An 18,778-nucleotide genomic window follows, 5' to 3' on the forward strand; every position below is an offset into this window, starting at 1 on the left:
CACTTGACGCCTGTGAGAAGTTGGCCTGGTATATGATGCTCACTAGTTCTAGTGATCACCTTGTACCATGCCAAGCAACCCTTATGGTGCAGGTTGTAAAGTCAACCTTATAGACAAGCTATCCTAGGGGTAGCATGGACTAAGCAGTCTTAGGCTAAACTCTGTAAAGGCATGTGAAGCAAGCTGTTTTACCATACACAATCCCTTGAATACCAAATGAAAGGACACCACACAGATATATATTGAAAATATATATAGATTTATTTCTACAAATAACCCTGATACTCTTTATGAGCACAGAAGCAAATGCGTTAAAACAGAACACAGTTTAAATACACAAAAGTTGCACAATTATGGATGAGCCCTAGGGGCCACCTAAACCATATACTAAAATAGTAGTATAAGAACCACTATGGGGAAAGTGAAGAGGCCTAGGGCCTGGGGAATCGCTGGAGCTGTTCGGGACTAACAGTGAAGAAGTCGGGAAAGGCCCGCGGGACTCGGGTGCAGTGCGGAAAGTGCACGCTTTACCAATGCAATGTCAATGGTGCGTAAAAGTTACAAAGTTAGTTAAAAAGGAACCTTCCGAGTGACCTAGGAGGATGAAACTTTAGACACAGACACTAGAGGTGTGTACCAGTGTGGGAACACCGGCGGAGCTGAGTTACCTCACCCACAGGAAGCGGGTGCATAGGGTCGAAGTAGTGTCGGGTTTCGTCACACAGGTCGATGGTGCTTGGAGCTGAAGATGCTGCAGGCGACTCGATGTGAAGAGTTCCGGTGGATCCAAGGGTGGATCTGAAGAGGTGAAGACCTAAAAGCAGAGGGGACAATGTTCAAAGTCACTAGCCAGTGACTACCGTGGAACCAGAGTGGAACCAGGCGATGTCGGGTGCAAACAGGCGTCGAGGTGTAGCTTCTCTCTGCAGCCACGTGGACACGAGGGGTCGAGGACGTCCAGGAGTCGGTCACGAGCTGCCCCACGCAGGCTTCTCGTTGTTGGCGGTGTCGGCAACTTGATTGGAGCAAACAGGCCTTGGCTAATGCAAGCCACGCAGGAATCGAAAAAGGCTTGTTACTCGGACCAGCAAGGTCAGAGCAGGTGCTCCTTTTTACAGGAGCGAGGGCAAGTCTGGAGCAACCAGACCCGCAGTGTAAGTTGAAGGTTTCATCGCCAAGATGGCCGCTAGCCACGTGGCAAGTGGCCGGGATGGCGCGTCGAGTGGCACAATGCAAAAGGGCCCCACGCAGATCGTGGAGATGCTGGGGGGCTGATCTTCGGTGCAAGGGCTGCTCGAGGTTGGGGCTTCTCAAACCCCAAAGCACAGCGTCGAGGGTGCCTCTGATGCTGCGCAGTCAGCTTCTCGGGGGTCTTTCAAGAGGTCCGGTCCCACGTCTCTCGGTGCCTCCACGGGTCCCTTCCTTGCAGGGACTGTGGATCGGGCGGTGAGAAGTCTGGGAGTCTGGGTCTTGTCAGGCTCTGGGCTCGGGCTCCGGCGGTAGGCGGCGGCAAAGCAGACGTCGAGTTGCTGGTTGGTGCCTGTGTTCACAGGGTGGTCACTCCTTGGCCACAAGGGAGATTCTCTTCCGTCTTCTGTGCAGCAGAATGTCGAAGTCCAGTCTTCTGTATTTCAAGTTGATTCAGGATGATCTGAAGTCTCAGGACACAGCTCCCACTCTTATTCGAATCTGGGGGGCCGGATCACCTACTAGGTCCCTCCTCTGGGTGGAACCAGGAAGGGGGGTGGTTACACCCCCTTTCCTTTGTCCAGTTTCGCGCAAGGACTGGGGCTGAAAAGCCCCAGCACCGGTTTGAACTGGCCTATGCCCAGCGACACCTTGTGTGCCCCAGGCATGTCTGATTCTATTCAGCCCTGTCCTACCCAATGCACAAAATCCTGTCTGGAGTGGTGCTAGCACATCCCCAGCCAGGAAACCCTTTGTCCAAGCTGCCCTCGCTGGAAGGACTCCCAGCAGCAGGAGGTCAGACTTGTGTCTGTGGTGGCAGCATCCATTTTGGGATGCTAAGGCTCTGTTTAACTTTAACCGGGGTTCAGGCTAGGTACATGTCGTGTCCCTCTAGAAGGGTGGAATGCTACCCCCGTCGCCAGAACTGGCGAGGGGGTAGTATTCCAATTCGTATGACACCTTACTCGACATGTTTTGATAAAGCCAAACCCAAGATAGCATTTAACCGCGAGGTTCATAATGCACTTAAGAGTATATGGTATGGCAATATCATGAAACAGCTAAAGGACATGGTTCCGAAAGCTGCAGACAGGCTCAGCTCATGCCAGAGCACCATCTCACATATTTCCAAGCACTCTGCCTCCAGGATTGATGAGGCCTTCCATAGGAGTGGCTGACAGGAACATATGTGTCCATTTTAGGTTAGGTATAGGCATACTACACCTAAGTAAGGGGTGGTTACACCGACTTACCCCAGCTGAGTGATCAGCCAGTTGTGTCAAATATGGAGGCCAGGCCAGGGGTGGCACAATACATGCTACAGCCCCTGGTAGGCCTTGGAAGCACCTATGCCCTGGGTACCTGGGTACACTGTTACAGGGGCCAATAAGGTGAGCCAATTCCAATTGTGTATGTACCTAAGGTACATGGAGTCCATTTTAAGGAGAGAGCAATTAGCCTGGGGCCCTGAATAGCAGGATCCCAGGCCAACTATGTCAAAAACCAGCTAAACACCAGGCAAAAAGTTTGGGGGTAACCATAGTCAGATATCCACCTTCCTACAACGCAGTCTTCTCATCCAGCAAGGACATCGTCTTCAGCCACGCCACCGGACTCCACTGGACGGACCACAGTTGCGTCCACTTCAGCTTCAGAAGAACCACGATCCACCACCACCAGCAACAGGTTGCACGCAGAAGCTGGAACAAGATCACAGCCGACCAGCTCACCGCATCCCTGAGCCAGCACCCACCCACCAGCTCGGCGAACCCTAGCCAGGCCGCCAACAACCTCACGAAGTGGATCAGCAACTGCGCAGACGAGCTCGCCCCACTGAGAACCCCTCCCAGCAGACCCGTCAGCAAGAAAGCATCCTGGTTCACCGACGAACTAAAGAGCTCCAAGAAGAACTGCCGTGCCCTCGAGAAAGCATGGCGCAAAGACCCGACACCAGACAATATGACCACCCTCAAGCTCGCCACCCGAAAACACCACCATCTGATCCACGCCACCAAGAAAACTGCATTCAAGGCACGACTGGACAACAACGCACACAACAGCAAGGAACTCTTCAACATCGTCAAAGAGCTCTCCAACCCCAACGCCGGAAACAACGACATCACCCCATCTCAAGACCTCTGCAACTCCCTCGCCTCCTACTTCCACAACAAGATCGCAGACATACACAACAGCTTCAGCACACAACCGACGCTCCCCACGACCGCACCAACACCCCTCACCACCACCGTCTGCGCCTGGACCCCGATCAGCACCGAAGACACCATCCGCATGATGAACTCCATCCACTCCGGATCTCCAACCGACCCCTGCCCTCACCACGTCTTCAACAAAGCTGACGCTGTCATCGCACCCCATCTGCGGGACATCATCAACACCTCCTTTGACACCGCCACCTTCCCAGAGAGCTGGAAGCACGCCGAACTCAGCGCTCTACTGAAGAAACCATTAGCGAGCCCCACCGAACTCAAAAACTACCGCCCCATCTCGCTCCTCCCGTTTCCTGCCAAAGTCATCGAGAAGACCGTCAACAAGCAGCTGGCCGCCTTTCTCGAGACGAACGGATCCCACGACCTCTCGCAGTCTGGCTTCCGGGCCAACCACAGCACCGAGACCGCCCTCATCGCAGCCACGGATGACATCCAAGCCCTACTGACAGCGGCCCTCATCCTCCTGGACCTCTCCGCGGCATTCAACACCGTCTGCCACCGCACCCTAGTGCAGCGCCTCAGCAACGTCGGAATCCAGGAGAAGGCACTAGAATGGATCATCTCCTTCCTCGCCGGAAGGACACAGAGAGTCCGCCTACCCCCGTTCAGATCAGAAGCCACCAAAGTTATCTGCGGCGTTCCTCAAGGCTCATCGCTTAGCCCCACCCTCTTCAACGTCTACATGAGCCCCCTGGCGGCCATCGCACGACAACACAACCTCAACATCATCTCCTACGCCGACGACACCCAGCTGATCCTCTCCCTCACCAACGACCCCGCCACCGCCAGAACCAACCTACACGAAAGGATGAAAGACGTAGCCGAGTGGATGATGAACAGCCGCCTGAAACTGAACTCAGACAAGACGTAAGTTCTCATCCTGGGCTCCTCGCCCTCCGCCTGGGACGACGCCCAAACCAACAGACCACGCACGCAACCTGGGATTCATCCTGGACTCCTCCCTCTCCATGACCAGACAAGTCAACGCCGTCTCCTCGTCTTGCTTCAACATCCTACGCATGCTACGTAAGATCTTACGGTGGATCCCCACCGAGACCAGGAAGACGGTCACCCAAGCCCTCGTCACCAGCCGACTGGACTACGGCAACGCCCTCTACGCCGGAACCACCGCCAAGCTCCAGAAGAGACTCCAAAGGATCCAGAACGCCTCAGCAAGACTCATCCTCGACATCCCCCGACACAGCCACATCTCCGGACACCTGAGAGACCTGCACTGGCTCCCGGTCAACAAGAGAATCACCTTCCGTCTCCTCGCCCACGCACACAAAGCCCTGCACAACCAAGGCCCAAGATACCTCAACAGCCGCCTCAACTTCTACACTCCCACTCGCCAGCTTCGATCGACCAGCCTCGCCCTCGCCCCCCGCATCCGAAGAGCCACCACAGGAGGAAGATCCTTCTCCTTCCTGGCCGCCAAGACCTGGAACTCCCTCCCGACCCACCTCCGCCTGACCCAAGACCACCTCGCCTTCAGGAAGCAGCTCAAGACCTGGCTGTTCGAGCAGTAGCAGACCCCCCCTCCCCCAAGCGCCTTGAGACCCTCCGGGTGAGTAGTGCGCTATATAAATGTTGTTGATTGATTGATTGATTGACAGGGTGGCCACTCCTTGACCACAAGGAAGATTCTTCAGTCTTCTACATCGAGTTGGATGTCGAAGGGTCCAGAGTTTCGTATCAGAGTTTCAGTCAGGATTACCTAAAGTCTAGGAACACAGCTCCTACCTATATACCAAGTCTAGGGGCTGGATTACCTGCTAGGTCCCTCCAATGGGTGGGACCCAGGAAGGGGGTGGTTACACCCCTTTCCCTTTGTCCAGTTTCGCGCCAGATCTGGGGCTGGAGTGCCCCAGCACCGGTTTCAACTGGCCTATGCATGGGACACCTTGTGTGCCCCAGGCAGTGTCTCGTTTCATTCAGCCCTCCCTGCCCCAATCCACTATCTCCTGTCTGGGGTGGTGCTAGCACCTCCCTGTGACAGGAAACCTATTGTCCAAGCCTCCCTCGCTGGAAGGACTCCCAGCAGCAGGGGGTCAGACTTGTGTCTGTGGCAGCGGCATCCATTTTGTGATGCTGAGGCTCTGGTTAACTTTAACCGGGATTAATGGAAGTAACATGTCTTCTCCCTCTAGAAGGGTGGAATGCTACCCCCGTCGCCAGAATTGGCTAGAGGGTAGTATTCCAAAGCGTATGAAATCTTATACAACACTATCCGGGAGACTATCGTGCGGACGGACCACATCGGGATTAGCAATTACGGCAGCTCCGTCCATCCACCTGGGAATTTACATCTTCCCTGCGATGCCCAACAGAGGGATATCGGTCATATAATCAATTGGGGACCGCAACCTCGATCCACCAATTCACGGGGCATTAATCCAGGTGGCCACAGCAACCGCTAAAAAACATCTACTAATTAGAAGCTCATCAAAAGTTTCCGGGAACAGACATCAATCAAGGCTTCCTCCAGCCTTGCCAAAAGTATCAACCTGTACATACAGAATTCCTGAGGAAGGCCAACCGCCGAAACGCGTTGAAGGGGAATTAATTCTGTATTATTTGAAATAGTTTATTTTTGTAAATTGTTTTTGAATTGTAAAGCACTAACTGTATTATATACATGTAAATAACCTTCCAATCAGACACTAATTGATTCAAATATGGGAATACAGTTTATAATTAAAATAAAATAAAAGAAAAATACTTTCCTACTAAATTCACCAAGTAATTGACTTTATTTTTTTAGCGTTCACTAGTATGATGTAAATATGTGCACAGAACCCGGTGCTAATCTCCCTTTTTCTAAATATGAAATCTTATACGACATGTTTTGATAAAGCTAAACCAAAGTTAGCATCTGACTGCGAGGTACATAATGCACTTAAGAGTATATGGTATGGCAATATCCCAGAACAGCTATAAGGACATGGTTCCAAAAGCTGCAGATAGGCTCAGCTCATGCTAGAGCACCATCTCACATAAAACCAAGCACTCTGCCTTCAGGATTGTTAAGGCCTGCCATAGGAGTGACTTATAGGTGCATATGTGTCCAGATAAGGTTTAGACATAGGAATACAATATCTAAGCAAGGGGTGATTACACGACCTTGCCCCAGCTGAGTGATCAGCCAGTTGTGTCAGTTTGGATGGTCAGCCAGGGGTGGCAAAAGATATGCTGCAGCCCCTGGTAGGCCTTGGATGCACCTATGCCCTGGGTACCTATAGTACACTATACAGGGGCTCATAGGTGACCCAATATCCAATTAGTTATGTACCTAGGGTACATGGAGTCCATTTTATAGAGAGAGCAGATAGCCTGGGGCCCTGATTAGCAGGATCCCAGGCCAACTAAGTCGAAAACCAGCTAAACACAAGGCAAAAAATCTGGGGTAACCATAGTCAGGTATCCACCTTCCTACAGGCGGTATACCTTGTAACGGTTAACTGGTCATTGTCAGCGGATGATTGCTACATTGAGATGTCAAATTGATGTTAAAGAGGGGATTCTTTTGCCCAGACAATATTAATGTGTGTAACACAACAGACAAGTTATTTACTAGCGCCACAGAATGTGGCGTATTATGCAGCATAATTTTAGTTTTTTACTATGTAATTTAGTCAGCCAGCTACATAACTTAGTCTCTGTTGTCACATAAGACCAGTGGTCCTGGCTATGGTGCCAAAAGGGGTAGGTTGTAGGGGATTGTCCGAGTGCTAAACATCCATCATCTACAATTCTTCTTCAGTTTAGGAGTCTTTTATTTGGGCACAGTACTCTGTATTGTCGTCAAACGCCCGTGGTCATTTCTCTCTGCCTTCATATGAGGACATCTTTGGATCACAAAGGTCTTTGACTTTCAGTAGTCGAGTCACTAATACAGATTTTGAACAACCTCGAGCAAAGATATATTGAAATAAAATACAATTACACACTTCTAAGAGTCAGAATATGGAGGTGCTGTAAATATTACCTTATCAGGGCAAATGTCCATTTCAGGGTCCCCGCTCATGGACCCCAAAATACTGCAAGGACTTCTTTACCAGACTCCTCGGAGATGGGCACCTTTTGGTTTTTTAATTCTCTGAGGTTATTTATTTCCCTGTTTGTCTCCCCATCTCTCTCGTCCATAAAACATTATTTCTTATGTTCCCATCAAGGGTGTTAGGTTCTCACAATGTAGCAGACCCCTTCAAGTAGGTATTTGATAACTCTAGAGGAGCAACTATACGCTCTCCCTTCCTCTGTAGCTAGTCCTCGTGTACCCTGCCTTTATTTCATCGTGCTACTGAGTTTAATGCTTGTATTGGGGTTGATATTGCTACATGTTCAGTTGTGTGTATTCTGTTCAAATGTCTTTCAAGACCTACACATAACCTCCTGTACGTGGTTATTTGTGTCTGACTTGAAAGAAAAAGCTGAGAAACATTCTTCCTGTAGTTGTTCCCTCCAACTTTGTGCATCGCTATTGCCACCTTGTCACTGAAAAGATTTCTAGTGCAGTTTAATGTATTGTCATTTTTGTTGTCCATTTCATTAGATGTAACCACATTTTAAAAGCTGCAATGAGATTTCTGTGAAAAAGCAGTATGTTCTAATCAGCAGTTTGACGTGTGTGTATGTGTGTATATATATATATAATATATATATATATATATATATATTCAAAACACCACCTTCACTGGAAAAGAGTAGAGTATATATATTACACACACACCTGGAAAGAATAGAGTATGAGTGTTTTAGGTTATATTTTCAATCCCTTTCGATGCCATTTGACCCATCACCACATAAGAATTTGCTTGACTTTGAAGGGAGATCCAGGATGGAGAGCTGCAGAAGTTCTGTCTGCGCATCACTGGCTTTCTTCAGAACCAGGATCTGGGGAGTGAGACCATCGACTGCCTGCGGAGACTATACCTCATTATATCCGCAACTAAATATTGGAGGAGGTAAGCTTTTGTGATTCTGTCAACAAATCGTGTGCCCTGTATTGTCAAAGCCTCACTGCTTCTGCTTCAGTTCAGCCTGTCTTTCAGTATACTCATCTGATTAAGTTGATGACATTGAATGTATTCTAATGTTATTGGCAATCATTGTATGCAGATCTGGGAGTGCCATTAATCGAATGAATAATTCTTTGTTTTTTTTGGCTGTATGAGGTTGGCAGAGATTTAGCTCAATGTTGAGCTTGTCAGCTGTCTGTGTAGCTTGGTATGACAGTAAAATGAGTTTGATTTTACTTGGCGCTCCTTATCACTGTCTTGCAGTTTTTGTGGCTTACTAAATAATTTGTGTTATTATACCCCAATATACCAGTACTGCTTTTAGTAACTTTAGGTTAAATACAAAGCTGATTTAACCCCAGAGGCAAACCTTTGATTTCAGGTTGGCCTCATATTTCCACAAATCATTAGCTTGATTAATTATCTTAACTGCTGTATCTGCTAATAAAGTGTATCAGCTTGTAAGATAGATCAGAGGGTTAAGCATCTGCTCCACATATGTGTGTTACCAAGAAGGTCTCCCCTGAGTGCACAGCTCGGTTGGTTGATGTAATTGCTGCAGGGATGATAAGCAGATAGCACATTCAAACGTCATTCAGGGGTTTCAGAGGTTTCATGCTTTTGTTACTCAAGTTCAGGTATTAACCTCTAGTTTCAGGGCTCCGTCGTTCATCTCCTAGTGTTTGCTTTGTTTGCCCTAAGTAGCCAGGGTATGCCCAGACAGCTATCCCATGCTCACTTTGCCACTGGATTCAAGCTAGCCTGGCTGATGAAAGGTGTTACACAGAAACTGGTCCCAGGATGCTTGTTTCAGGTTCAGGTTAGACCTGGCTTGGCGGTTCGGGCTGGACCGTTTCCACGAGGCACAGGGCAAAGACGGATTTGCATATAGCTGGGTCTGAACTGAGGATTTAACCCAGATCTGTGACTCGGGTGAGTGTCTGGAAAGTATCAGCGCTCCGTCCATCATCTCCTCGTGTTTGCTTTGTTTGCCCTAAGTTGGCAGGGTATGCCCAGACGTGGGTCCCTTGTTCACTTTGCCACTGGATTCAAGCTGCCTGGCTGAGGAGGGCTGTGAGTCCGAAACCGGTCCCAGGATGCTTGTTTCCGGTTCAGGGAAGACCTGGCTTGGCTGTTCGGGCTGGACTGTTCCCATGAGGCACAGCGTCAAGACTGATTTGCATATAGCTGGGTCTGAACTGAGGTGGCGAAGTGAGCTAAAGAATGATGATGGATTTAACCCAGAACTGTGACTGAGGTGAGTGTCTGAAAAGTTTCAGCGCTCCGCTCATCATCTCCTTGTGTTTGCATCAATCTCTAGGTCACAAGTTCCAATCCTGCTAAGATAGTTCACTCAAATATGCACCTAGTTCAGAGCCCTACTTGAAATGCCCATGATTATTTCAAACTATAATAACACTAATTTAATGGCAAGAAGTAATTCAGTTTTTGTTGCGTGCAATATAAACAAATAATAATACAAATATTGAACGTATATACCTACAATAATACTTTACGAATGAGATATTGACTAGACCTGTTATTTTCCATGCCTTAATCGAAGACCATATGCAGAATATCATTAGCCACTTTCTACTGCCTCTCAATTTCCTCTTCCTGTTTTGATCACTTGTATTGGGAAGTTGTTTGCCTTTTTTAGCGAAAGTGTAGACTTTACCATTACTTTTTGTGTCTTAGAAATTTGTGATTTGAAGACAAATTCACTCCATATATCTGTGCTCCCTTTGATCTCACACCTCACCCCAGCCAAAATAGAGTGCTATTGACCTAGAGTTCAGAAGTTATGGGGAGGGTTGAAGTCCATCTTTACTTTTACGTTTCTATCTCCTTGAAGGTCTGCGCTGGTAGAAGTCTTATCTTTGGAGAGAGGAGAAGATCTGTGTATTTGGATGTACAAGTCCACCACAATTCTATTTTCTGATCTTCTAATTTCTAGTTCTCATCTTTTACCTGGCGAATTAATGTGAATGTTAGACAGAGCTATTGCTGTCATGCAGGCAAAAAATACTTGCATTGATTGGAGGACAAGTAAACATACCTGAAAAATTAGACTAGGGTTTGGTAACTAGTTGTGAGGTTTCTCTCTCATATCGACTCCTATTAGCTTTTAGGTATCCAAACCCCAGTAGCTGGTTTGGATGTTTACAATAGTATTTATACTTCTATAATCCCCTGTAGTTGAATCCCATCATTTTAATGATGCAATGGCCCTCTTCACTGAAGAGGACCTCAGGAGAAAAAACTCATACCTTATGTGTATTGACTACACTTTACATATGTTGCACAGACCATACCAAGCAATTGCACATGTACAAGGTTTAAGGTAAAAGAGAAAATAAGGTGCAAGAGCGCAAACCTATATGTGTAATTAGTTATAATTGCCAAATGTAATTCCTGTTGTCTAAAAGAATAATTATATATCCAGTAGGTAGTTGTAGTTAGGACCACGTTTCCATAGGAAAAGCCTTTTTTTTTACTTGTCTATATCTTTGATGCAGTTTGACGAATCTTCACAAAAGTTTCCCAAAAAGGTGAGACGGTTATACTAGTTGTGTATGGAAAGTTTCGGGGAGATCCAGCACGCGGGGTTGAGAAAAAGGGGAAGGTAAAAAATATGTGTGTTTGCCATAGGAATTTTAGACAAAACAGCCCGAACAGCTGAACTGAATTACTCCAAATTTGGCGGAAAGGTTTCGGTTGGTCCAGACAGCGACCTTTTTGTGAATTGGTGTAAATGAATTCAGTAGTTTTTAGATATTAAAAGAAATCCAAATTTGTGTATGTAGGCATGCGGATCCATCGCAACGCCTACGCGAAGCTTCGCTAATGTCCCGGGAGCAGAGCTGTGAGCGGCTGGCCACTACCTGTGTAGAAAGTTGCAGCCACCATTTTGTAAACTGGGACCGTGTCCCATTGGATGAAAACAAAGAAAACAAACTATAGAAGGGGTCAGGATAGGGGTACCATGACCCCTTGGGTACATTGTAGTGGTTACTGAGGCACCCCTTATGTGTATGAATATGCCCCAAACAGGTTTTTTCCCATGGGGTTGGAGTCGCTGACCCATTGCGACACTCGACAGCCCCCCATGAAGCGTCGTAGTGGAGACACAAACCTAGCTGAGATAAAAAAATACATTCACATACTCACTCACTCACTAATGCATGCAGTGACAGACTACTCCAAGACTCGCACACCCACTCGGAGACCCATTCAGACACTCACACAACCACTCAGACACGCACCCACTCAGACACTCACATACCCACTCAGAGACCCCCTCACCCACTCCTCGGAGACTCACTCACCCCCCTCAGACACACACACCCACTCACAGACCCCCCTCGGACACTCCCACTCACAGACCCACTGAGAGAGTTCTGCATCCATGTACAGACCAAGTCCGACATTGACGCTCCCACTCCCTCACCCATTGAGAGGCTCATGCATCCAGTCACAGACTCACGCATCTGCTCCCAGACCTATACCACTACTTGCACACCCAATCTCAAATGTTATAGTTGGAAATAAAAACTGAAAAAAGTTGAAATTCATTGAAAACAACAAAGGTTACAGGTACATTATAGTTGGGAAATAGAATTTAAAAAAAAAGAAATTCACTAAAAAACAAAGCTTCGCACCCTGCTTTGGCAGAGACCGTCCCCTTGCTCGCACCACATGGACTTTCTGGTGCTCCTGCATGATCACATTCGCTCAAGCGGACTGGAGGGAGGGGGCTATCATGAGAATGAGGTACAAGAGTGCCCAGTGTTTACAACATATTTTTTTCTATGCTTAAAAGTCGATAAAGCAAAGTTATAGTTGGGTTTAGATTTAATTCATACCAAGCCTGTGAAATTCAGCAGTTATATTTACCTGAGCTACTTCTAACTTATGCCCCCGCAATGCACTGCTCATGACCTCACAAATTACATCACTCATGACATGGTCAGTAATGTCACTGATAACACCATTCAGTGATTGTAAGTATTTTGCAAACTTTTCTGAGACTTAAAGATATATATATTAAGCTACAGCACAAGTTAAATTACTATTCTTTCTGTACTACCAATAAGTGATAGCAGTTCTAACATATGTGATCTGAGTGGTGTGTGACTGTATCTGTGTGTGATTGGCTGTATGGGTAAATACGTGGTTGTGTGAGTAGCTGTGTGGTTGAAGTATTGGCTGTATTGGTGATTGTGTGTGTGAAATGCTGTATGGGTGTGTGAGTGATTGCATGGGGGTGTGTGTGTCTGTGTGGATGAATTAGTGGGTGAGTCAATGGCTGTATGGGTGAGTGCCTAGGTGTGTGAGCGCCTGTATGGGTGAGTGCCTAGGTGTGTGAGCACCTGTATGGTTGTACAAGTGGCTGTATGACTGAGTGTGTAAATGGCTGTATAGGTGAGTGAGTGAGTGTTTGAGTGTCTGTATGGATGAGTGAGTGGGTTTGTGAGTAGTTGTAGGGGTCTGTGAATGGGTATGTGACTGCTTCTGTGGGCACATGGGTAGGTGTATGAAAGTTGTATGAGGGCGTGAGTGAGCGGTTGTGTGGATGATGTCATCAGTGATGTCACTGAGCATGTCATGAGTGATGTAATATGTAAGGTCCTAAGCAGTGTATTGTGGGGGGGTAAGTTATAGTTAGCTCAGGTCACTAAATGCTGTCTTTTACTGGTTGTGTATGAGTGAAATCTGAACCCAACTAGAACATCCATGTAACCTTTGTTTTTTTTCTCCCAGTGAATATGTATATTAAATAAAAAAAATTGGGGAAGCTAGTTTACATGTCATTTATGTTATAACTTGCAGCCTGTGTAAAATATCAGGGATAAAGACCAGTGCCTCTCCTGGCCCCTTTTATTTTTATTTTTTAACCCTCTGTGATCTTTCCACAGCTGTTATTTGCGTGTGTGCCCATTTACAAAACCAGGGCCTTCATGTAAATCTGTTACTCCTTCTGCTTAATTTACAAGTGAAATCTATGGATTTAACAGCTGCACAACAACTAAATAAATCACTGGGCTGGATTTTCCCCAAGCATTCTTACACTCAATCTGAATATTAAATTGGTCGGCAAAGGTGAGCGTTCTGCCTAACATAGTTAGATTTTGGCTAGGGTGTTAACTAGGCTTTTAGTTACCCAAGAAAACAGTAAGAAAAGATCCAACTAACATTTAGTGAAATTGTAAAGTGATAGAAGACCACAGTTACAACTCTAGCTTTTCCTTGTTGTTAGAAATTATGCTGTAGTGTAGTTCCCATTATCCCAATAGGCTCTGCGCATTGGAATAATACCTTCAATAGTATAGGCCTAGACCAGACGTTAACTAGGTCTACTACTGTCGATATTAGACTTAAAGTTTTGGGTTTTGCCAGCTAGCTCAGAGTTCACTAGAAACTTTCTCGAATAGGCAAGGAGGAGTTGAACCTCCCTGGATAGACAAGAAGGGATTTAGTTTCTGACAACCATAGAACATGACAACTTTGCTCTCCCCTAATCAAGAGTGTATCTCGAGAGTCGTGTGAAAACAAAAGGCAATTTATTTTACTCAGTCAGTATGTGCATTCTTAGTCTCATCAGATTGTAGAGAAAAGGAAGAGACGGGCGTGTTCAATAAAAGATGTTATTTATTGATCAGTCTCTTTTCTCATACAAGAGAAATGGATCGATATTATTGCAATACTTATGGTTAAGTAAAGTGCATACATTAAAAGCAGAAGTATAAAATAATACTGTAAAAACATTGATATGGTTTCTAAGCCATATGAAGGTTTAAAATGAAGAAGATATATTACATACATATATATACATTTGACTAATCGTACTCAACTGGTGTTTCTAACTACGCCTACCCCGTGTACCTGACCTGAGTCTAATGCGTGGGCGGGAATAGAAAGTTACAGTTTAAGTTAAGTTTGTTTTGCCAAGTGAATGACTAAAGAATTCTCTGTGAGGGGTTATTCAGTTCTGTACCTGGAATCTAGGATGGATGAGGGATGGTATCTCTCGTCTCTGGTCTCGATATTCCAGGCTGCCTGCGAGGGCTACCCGGAAGCGCCGGAGCTGGATTTCTCGGCAGGAGAAAGCAGCGTCTCGTTCTCAGCGCGTCAGGAAAGGCGGGGCTGCGCCAGCGGGGTCTGCTCTGCTCTGGGCTTCGGCAAGTCTGGCTGCTCCGATCTCGTCACCACCGCGTGTGTTTGCATAGGACAATATCGGTAATATTTATACCTTTAAGGTGCCGAGATTGACGTAAGGATGGACATAGATACGTCAATAAGGATGTCATACGACCTGGTCGTTAGCACATTCTTTTGCTGAAGTTCTCGGTGAAATCAAAACAATGGCCGCAGGGTTTTTCCCAGGTCTGTCATAGGTTTGATTTGTTTTGAGAACTCCGTATGCCTTATCAGGGGCTGGAGGAATATTGCTTGTCTAATTAGATGGCAAGCGTTATGACTTAATCAGATAACACGTTCCTGTGCCGTAGTGTGGCTTTATCAGATAACGGTTCCTGCATCATGGGGGTTTTCTGCCTCATGGGATGGCTGCTAGTTAACTTGTTAGTTTGTTAACCAGAATAGGGTCAGGAATAGGGGGATCGATACAGAACCTATAGGAATACATCACACCCACTCCACGCTAACTATGGACATATTTACTAATCTATGCATAGTAAAACATACTGTAGAGTATCGTGTATACCTTACCACCCCAAAATACATAAATGCATTCTGAAATTATCAAATATACGGAAAAAAAAGCATTTACATGTATTGTATGCACTCAAGCTGTGAAATAATGCTAAAGTAATCACGCATTTGTATACATTATTGCTAAATGGTATATGAGAATTTACACATGAAATGGCTCTTAATACAGAAAAAAGTTCCGAGACCATTCCATCACAGAATAAAATAATTATGAACATACCAGCGGGCAGCTAATGTCTATAAGCTATCTAAAAGTAGAAATCTTAGTTCTCTAAGAATAGTTCTTACTTTAAGCAGAAAATAAGTGTCCCGAAAATCGTAAAAATATTTTGGGGCTGCTTGAAAAAAATTTGCTGTCCGTGAACTGGAGGGAAAATTGTTCATGGTATTTTGCTATTCTAGTTGAAGGCCAAATTCAGGGAACGCCGTGTACGAGCTTGCTCAAAAGTCTCTATTTCTGCTCTGGTGAGAACATCATATCATTTAGACTCTCGAAAAAGTTGTCAACAGCTTCCTGGGAGAGTTCCACTAACTCGGAAATAGGTGTAACCATGCATTCGTGCGCATGATTGTCTCCATTGACATTCTGATTTGGATTGCTGACAGAAGGTCGTACCTGATCGATGCTGCTTTCATTTTGAACCTCACTACCCCTTAATCGTAGTGGTGAAGCTTCCACGAATGCCGTCATCAGGATTGGTAGCCGTTGAGGGCAGCACAAAGCATGAGCCTTTGTTGGACTCCACAATGTTTCTGCATCCATTGGCGCATCCGATTGTAGCGTCAGACAGGTGTCTAACACGCATTCTTCTCCGCATAGCAGGCACCTTAATACAGGTAAAACACATCGATGCCACATTGGTCGAAATGAAAGAAACCAAGTCATGTTCAGGTCTCTAAGCCGGGGTAGTCCCAGGATTTTTGATATCCGGTCGCGGTATCCAATGGCTAGGATTGTTTCTTCCCTTGTCGCAGGTGTTTTGTCTGTGACATGGTTTGCCATAACGAAATATAAAGACTAAGAATAGGATTCCTGCAATTAGTCCTAAAATGAGGGGAAGTCCGCCAAAAATCGAATGGACGAAATCTGGAAAAATACCCAGTATGGCTTTGAATGGTGTTAATGCCATCGAAAATACTGTCTTAAATACTTTTGAGACTCCACTGGTATCAGAAATATTTAAGATTTCATTCAGGATTTCTGCGAAATGTATGGGGGAATTAGTCGATAACAATGAATGTATCTCTGCAGTCGTCCTTGCGACTAGGAGATCATACGTTTCTTTTGATGACGTGAGCCTTGTCGGCGTCTGAAGAAGCACTGTTTTCATTCTGCTTAAAGTATCTATTCGAATAGAAGTAATTTTCAAGTTGGGCCATGCCCTTGCCTCCCTGTCTGGAAAGGAGCTGGGGAACAATAAGCGTCCACAGCACTTGACCTTCGCAGTCGTAGTTACGAGATAAGGAGTCCCGGGCATAAGACTACAGCATCTGCGGTCCACAATTAGAATGTAACTCCCATTATAGAGTCTTTGAAAGAATGGTTCTATCTCTGTAGCAGGTGTGCCTAGCTGGTGACATGAAAGGTTATTTGAGTTCCCTTCACAGGCTCCATGCAAACTAATTCCGTTACACAGAAGTGTACCGCTTAGTGACATCGCACAATTATTGCCACTAAGAAACACTTTCTGTCCTTTATTACTGACACATGCATGTGAATAGGGCAGGTTCCATGTTGTTTTAATGTATCCTTTTCCCAATTTTTCGTACATGCCAGCCTGTATATATTTTTGGCAGTATTGAAACCTGAAGGTTGATATAGGAATATTAATTATCCCATGTATTATCCATTCACTGACAGGTCGTTCTGACATTGTCACTGGTAATCTCTCGAGTTTCTCAATGCTCAGGATTGTATAATCAGCACCCTTCTGGGCCATACTGATTTGTTTATCAGTAAGGTTAAAGATATTGAATAGTGACGTTGTGTTGATTAAACGCCAAGGCACATAGCCTGAACGCAAATTTTGTAACGTCCAGCCAAGCTGTACAATAGAGCGCAATTGAGACTGACCGTGTTGTAACAACAGTAAGTCTTGCGATATTATGTCGATTGCTGAAGACACAATGCTGTCCAGAGAAAAAATTCTGGAGGACAGAGTCATTAACCCATTGTCCACTACAGAAAGTGATTTTTCCAAATTAATACGGTCAATTTCCCGTATTCTTTCTGCTGTCTCAATTTGAGTAACCTTCCAGGCCTCATTGTATGCTGCATATACAGAGGCTGCTATGAAACGCTTTTGACGCTGTTTGCGTGGTCCCATAGTGAAATCACGCAAGTCAGCACCATCAGTAAGTAAAGTTAGGTGTTGCTTAATTTCTGCCAGTGTGGAAGTTTGTAGCCATTGAAGGCATAATTTGCCCACACTGTAGGTGGTTATTATCCCTGGGTGATGTCTTTGGGGATATCTAGGGTCTGGCCTGGTCATTTTCAACCCCTGTGTTTTGTTCAGGAATCTGTCTTGACAGTTATTAGTATCTGTGGGCCAGATCAACCACTGTTTCCAATCTGGATGTGTTCTGTTTTGGTTTAATACATAATTTACGTCTATCTCTTCATCTGTGGAGCTATTGCTGTTCATTGTTGGTTTTGGAATAGACGGTTTATTTAAGTCTTTGATTTTGGCTAAGCCAAGACAGGTAGTTTGTTGAACAGTGTCATTTAAAAATATAATTTGTTCTGGGATCATGCAGGCTCTAAACAAAGATTCTATACCCTGTACTTGCCATTCTTTTGTGCCCCAAACACTTTTCAATTCAACATTTTTGTCCCAATAATCAAAACCAAAAGTATTCATTTGTTCAAAGAATGAGTCTGAATATATCAATTTTGTGTTGGTTATCATGGTCTTTGTCCCTGTCTTATTTGACAATTTAAAATAAAATGTTTCAGCATTACTTATGTTAAATCCTGAAAAGTATGAATATTTGTCGTAAATGGTTCTTGAGCTTCCTTTTGGAGGGGTTGCACAATGTTCCCATTGATTATAATTTAAAACATTTCTAGGTTGTGCAGATCTATGTAGAAAATGGTTACCATAGTGGTTATAACAGTACATACTATCATAATTTGTCGAACCCTGCAAATAATCATGTTTGGTAAATTTAGCAGACATCACTAAGTCAGACATCATATTGTTTATACTTTCAAAGTCCCAATCATCAGCAAATCAATCAGTGACACTTATATAGCGCGCTACCTACCCGTAGGGTCTCAAGGCGCTGGGGGGTGCCGCTACTGCTCGAACAGCCAGGTCTTCAGCTTCTTCCTGAAGGCGAGGTGGTCTTGGGTCAGGCGCAGGTCGGTCGGGAGGGAGTTCCAGGTCTTGGCGGCCAGGTAGGAGAAGGACCTTCCTCCCGTAGTCGCTCTTCGGATGCGGGGGACGGCGGCGAGGGCGTGGTTGGCTGATCGGAGGTGGCGGTTGGGCGCGTAGAAGTTGATTCGGCTGTTGAGGTAGCTCGGACCCTGGTCGTGTAGGGCTTTGTGTGCGTGGGTGAGGAGGCGGAAGGTGATTCTTTTGTTGACGGGGAGCCAGTGGAGGT

The 18,778-nt window shown here is 45.6% G+C and overlaps 1 protein-coding gene across 1 annotated transcript in view; it reads left to right on the forward strand.

The window, feature by feature from the left end:
• AP5Z1 (adaptor related protein complex 5 subunit zeta 1) overlaps positions 1-18,778 on the forward strand; it is a 158,093-nt gene that overhangs the window by 7,301 nt on the left and 132,014 nt on the right. Inside the window, exon 2 of the mRNA XM_078665012.1 lies at positions 8,246-8,383. Within this exon, the coding sequence (XP_078521138.1) occupies positions 8,246-8,383 (138 nt within the window). The remainder of the gene's footprint in view (positions 1-8,245; positions 8,384-18,778) is intronic.

The sequence above is a fragment of the Lissotriton helveticus genome, chromosome 10 (assembly GCF_964261635.1).
Source record: "Lissotriton helveticus chromosome 10, aLisHel1.1, whole genome shotgun sequence".
In the NCBI taxonomy this organism is placed as follows: domain Eukaryota; kingdom Metazoa; phylum Chordata; class Amphibia; order Caudata; family Salamandridae; genus Lissotriton; species Lissotriton helveticus.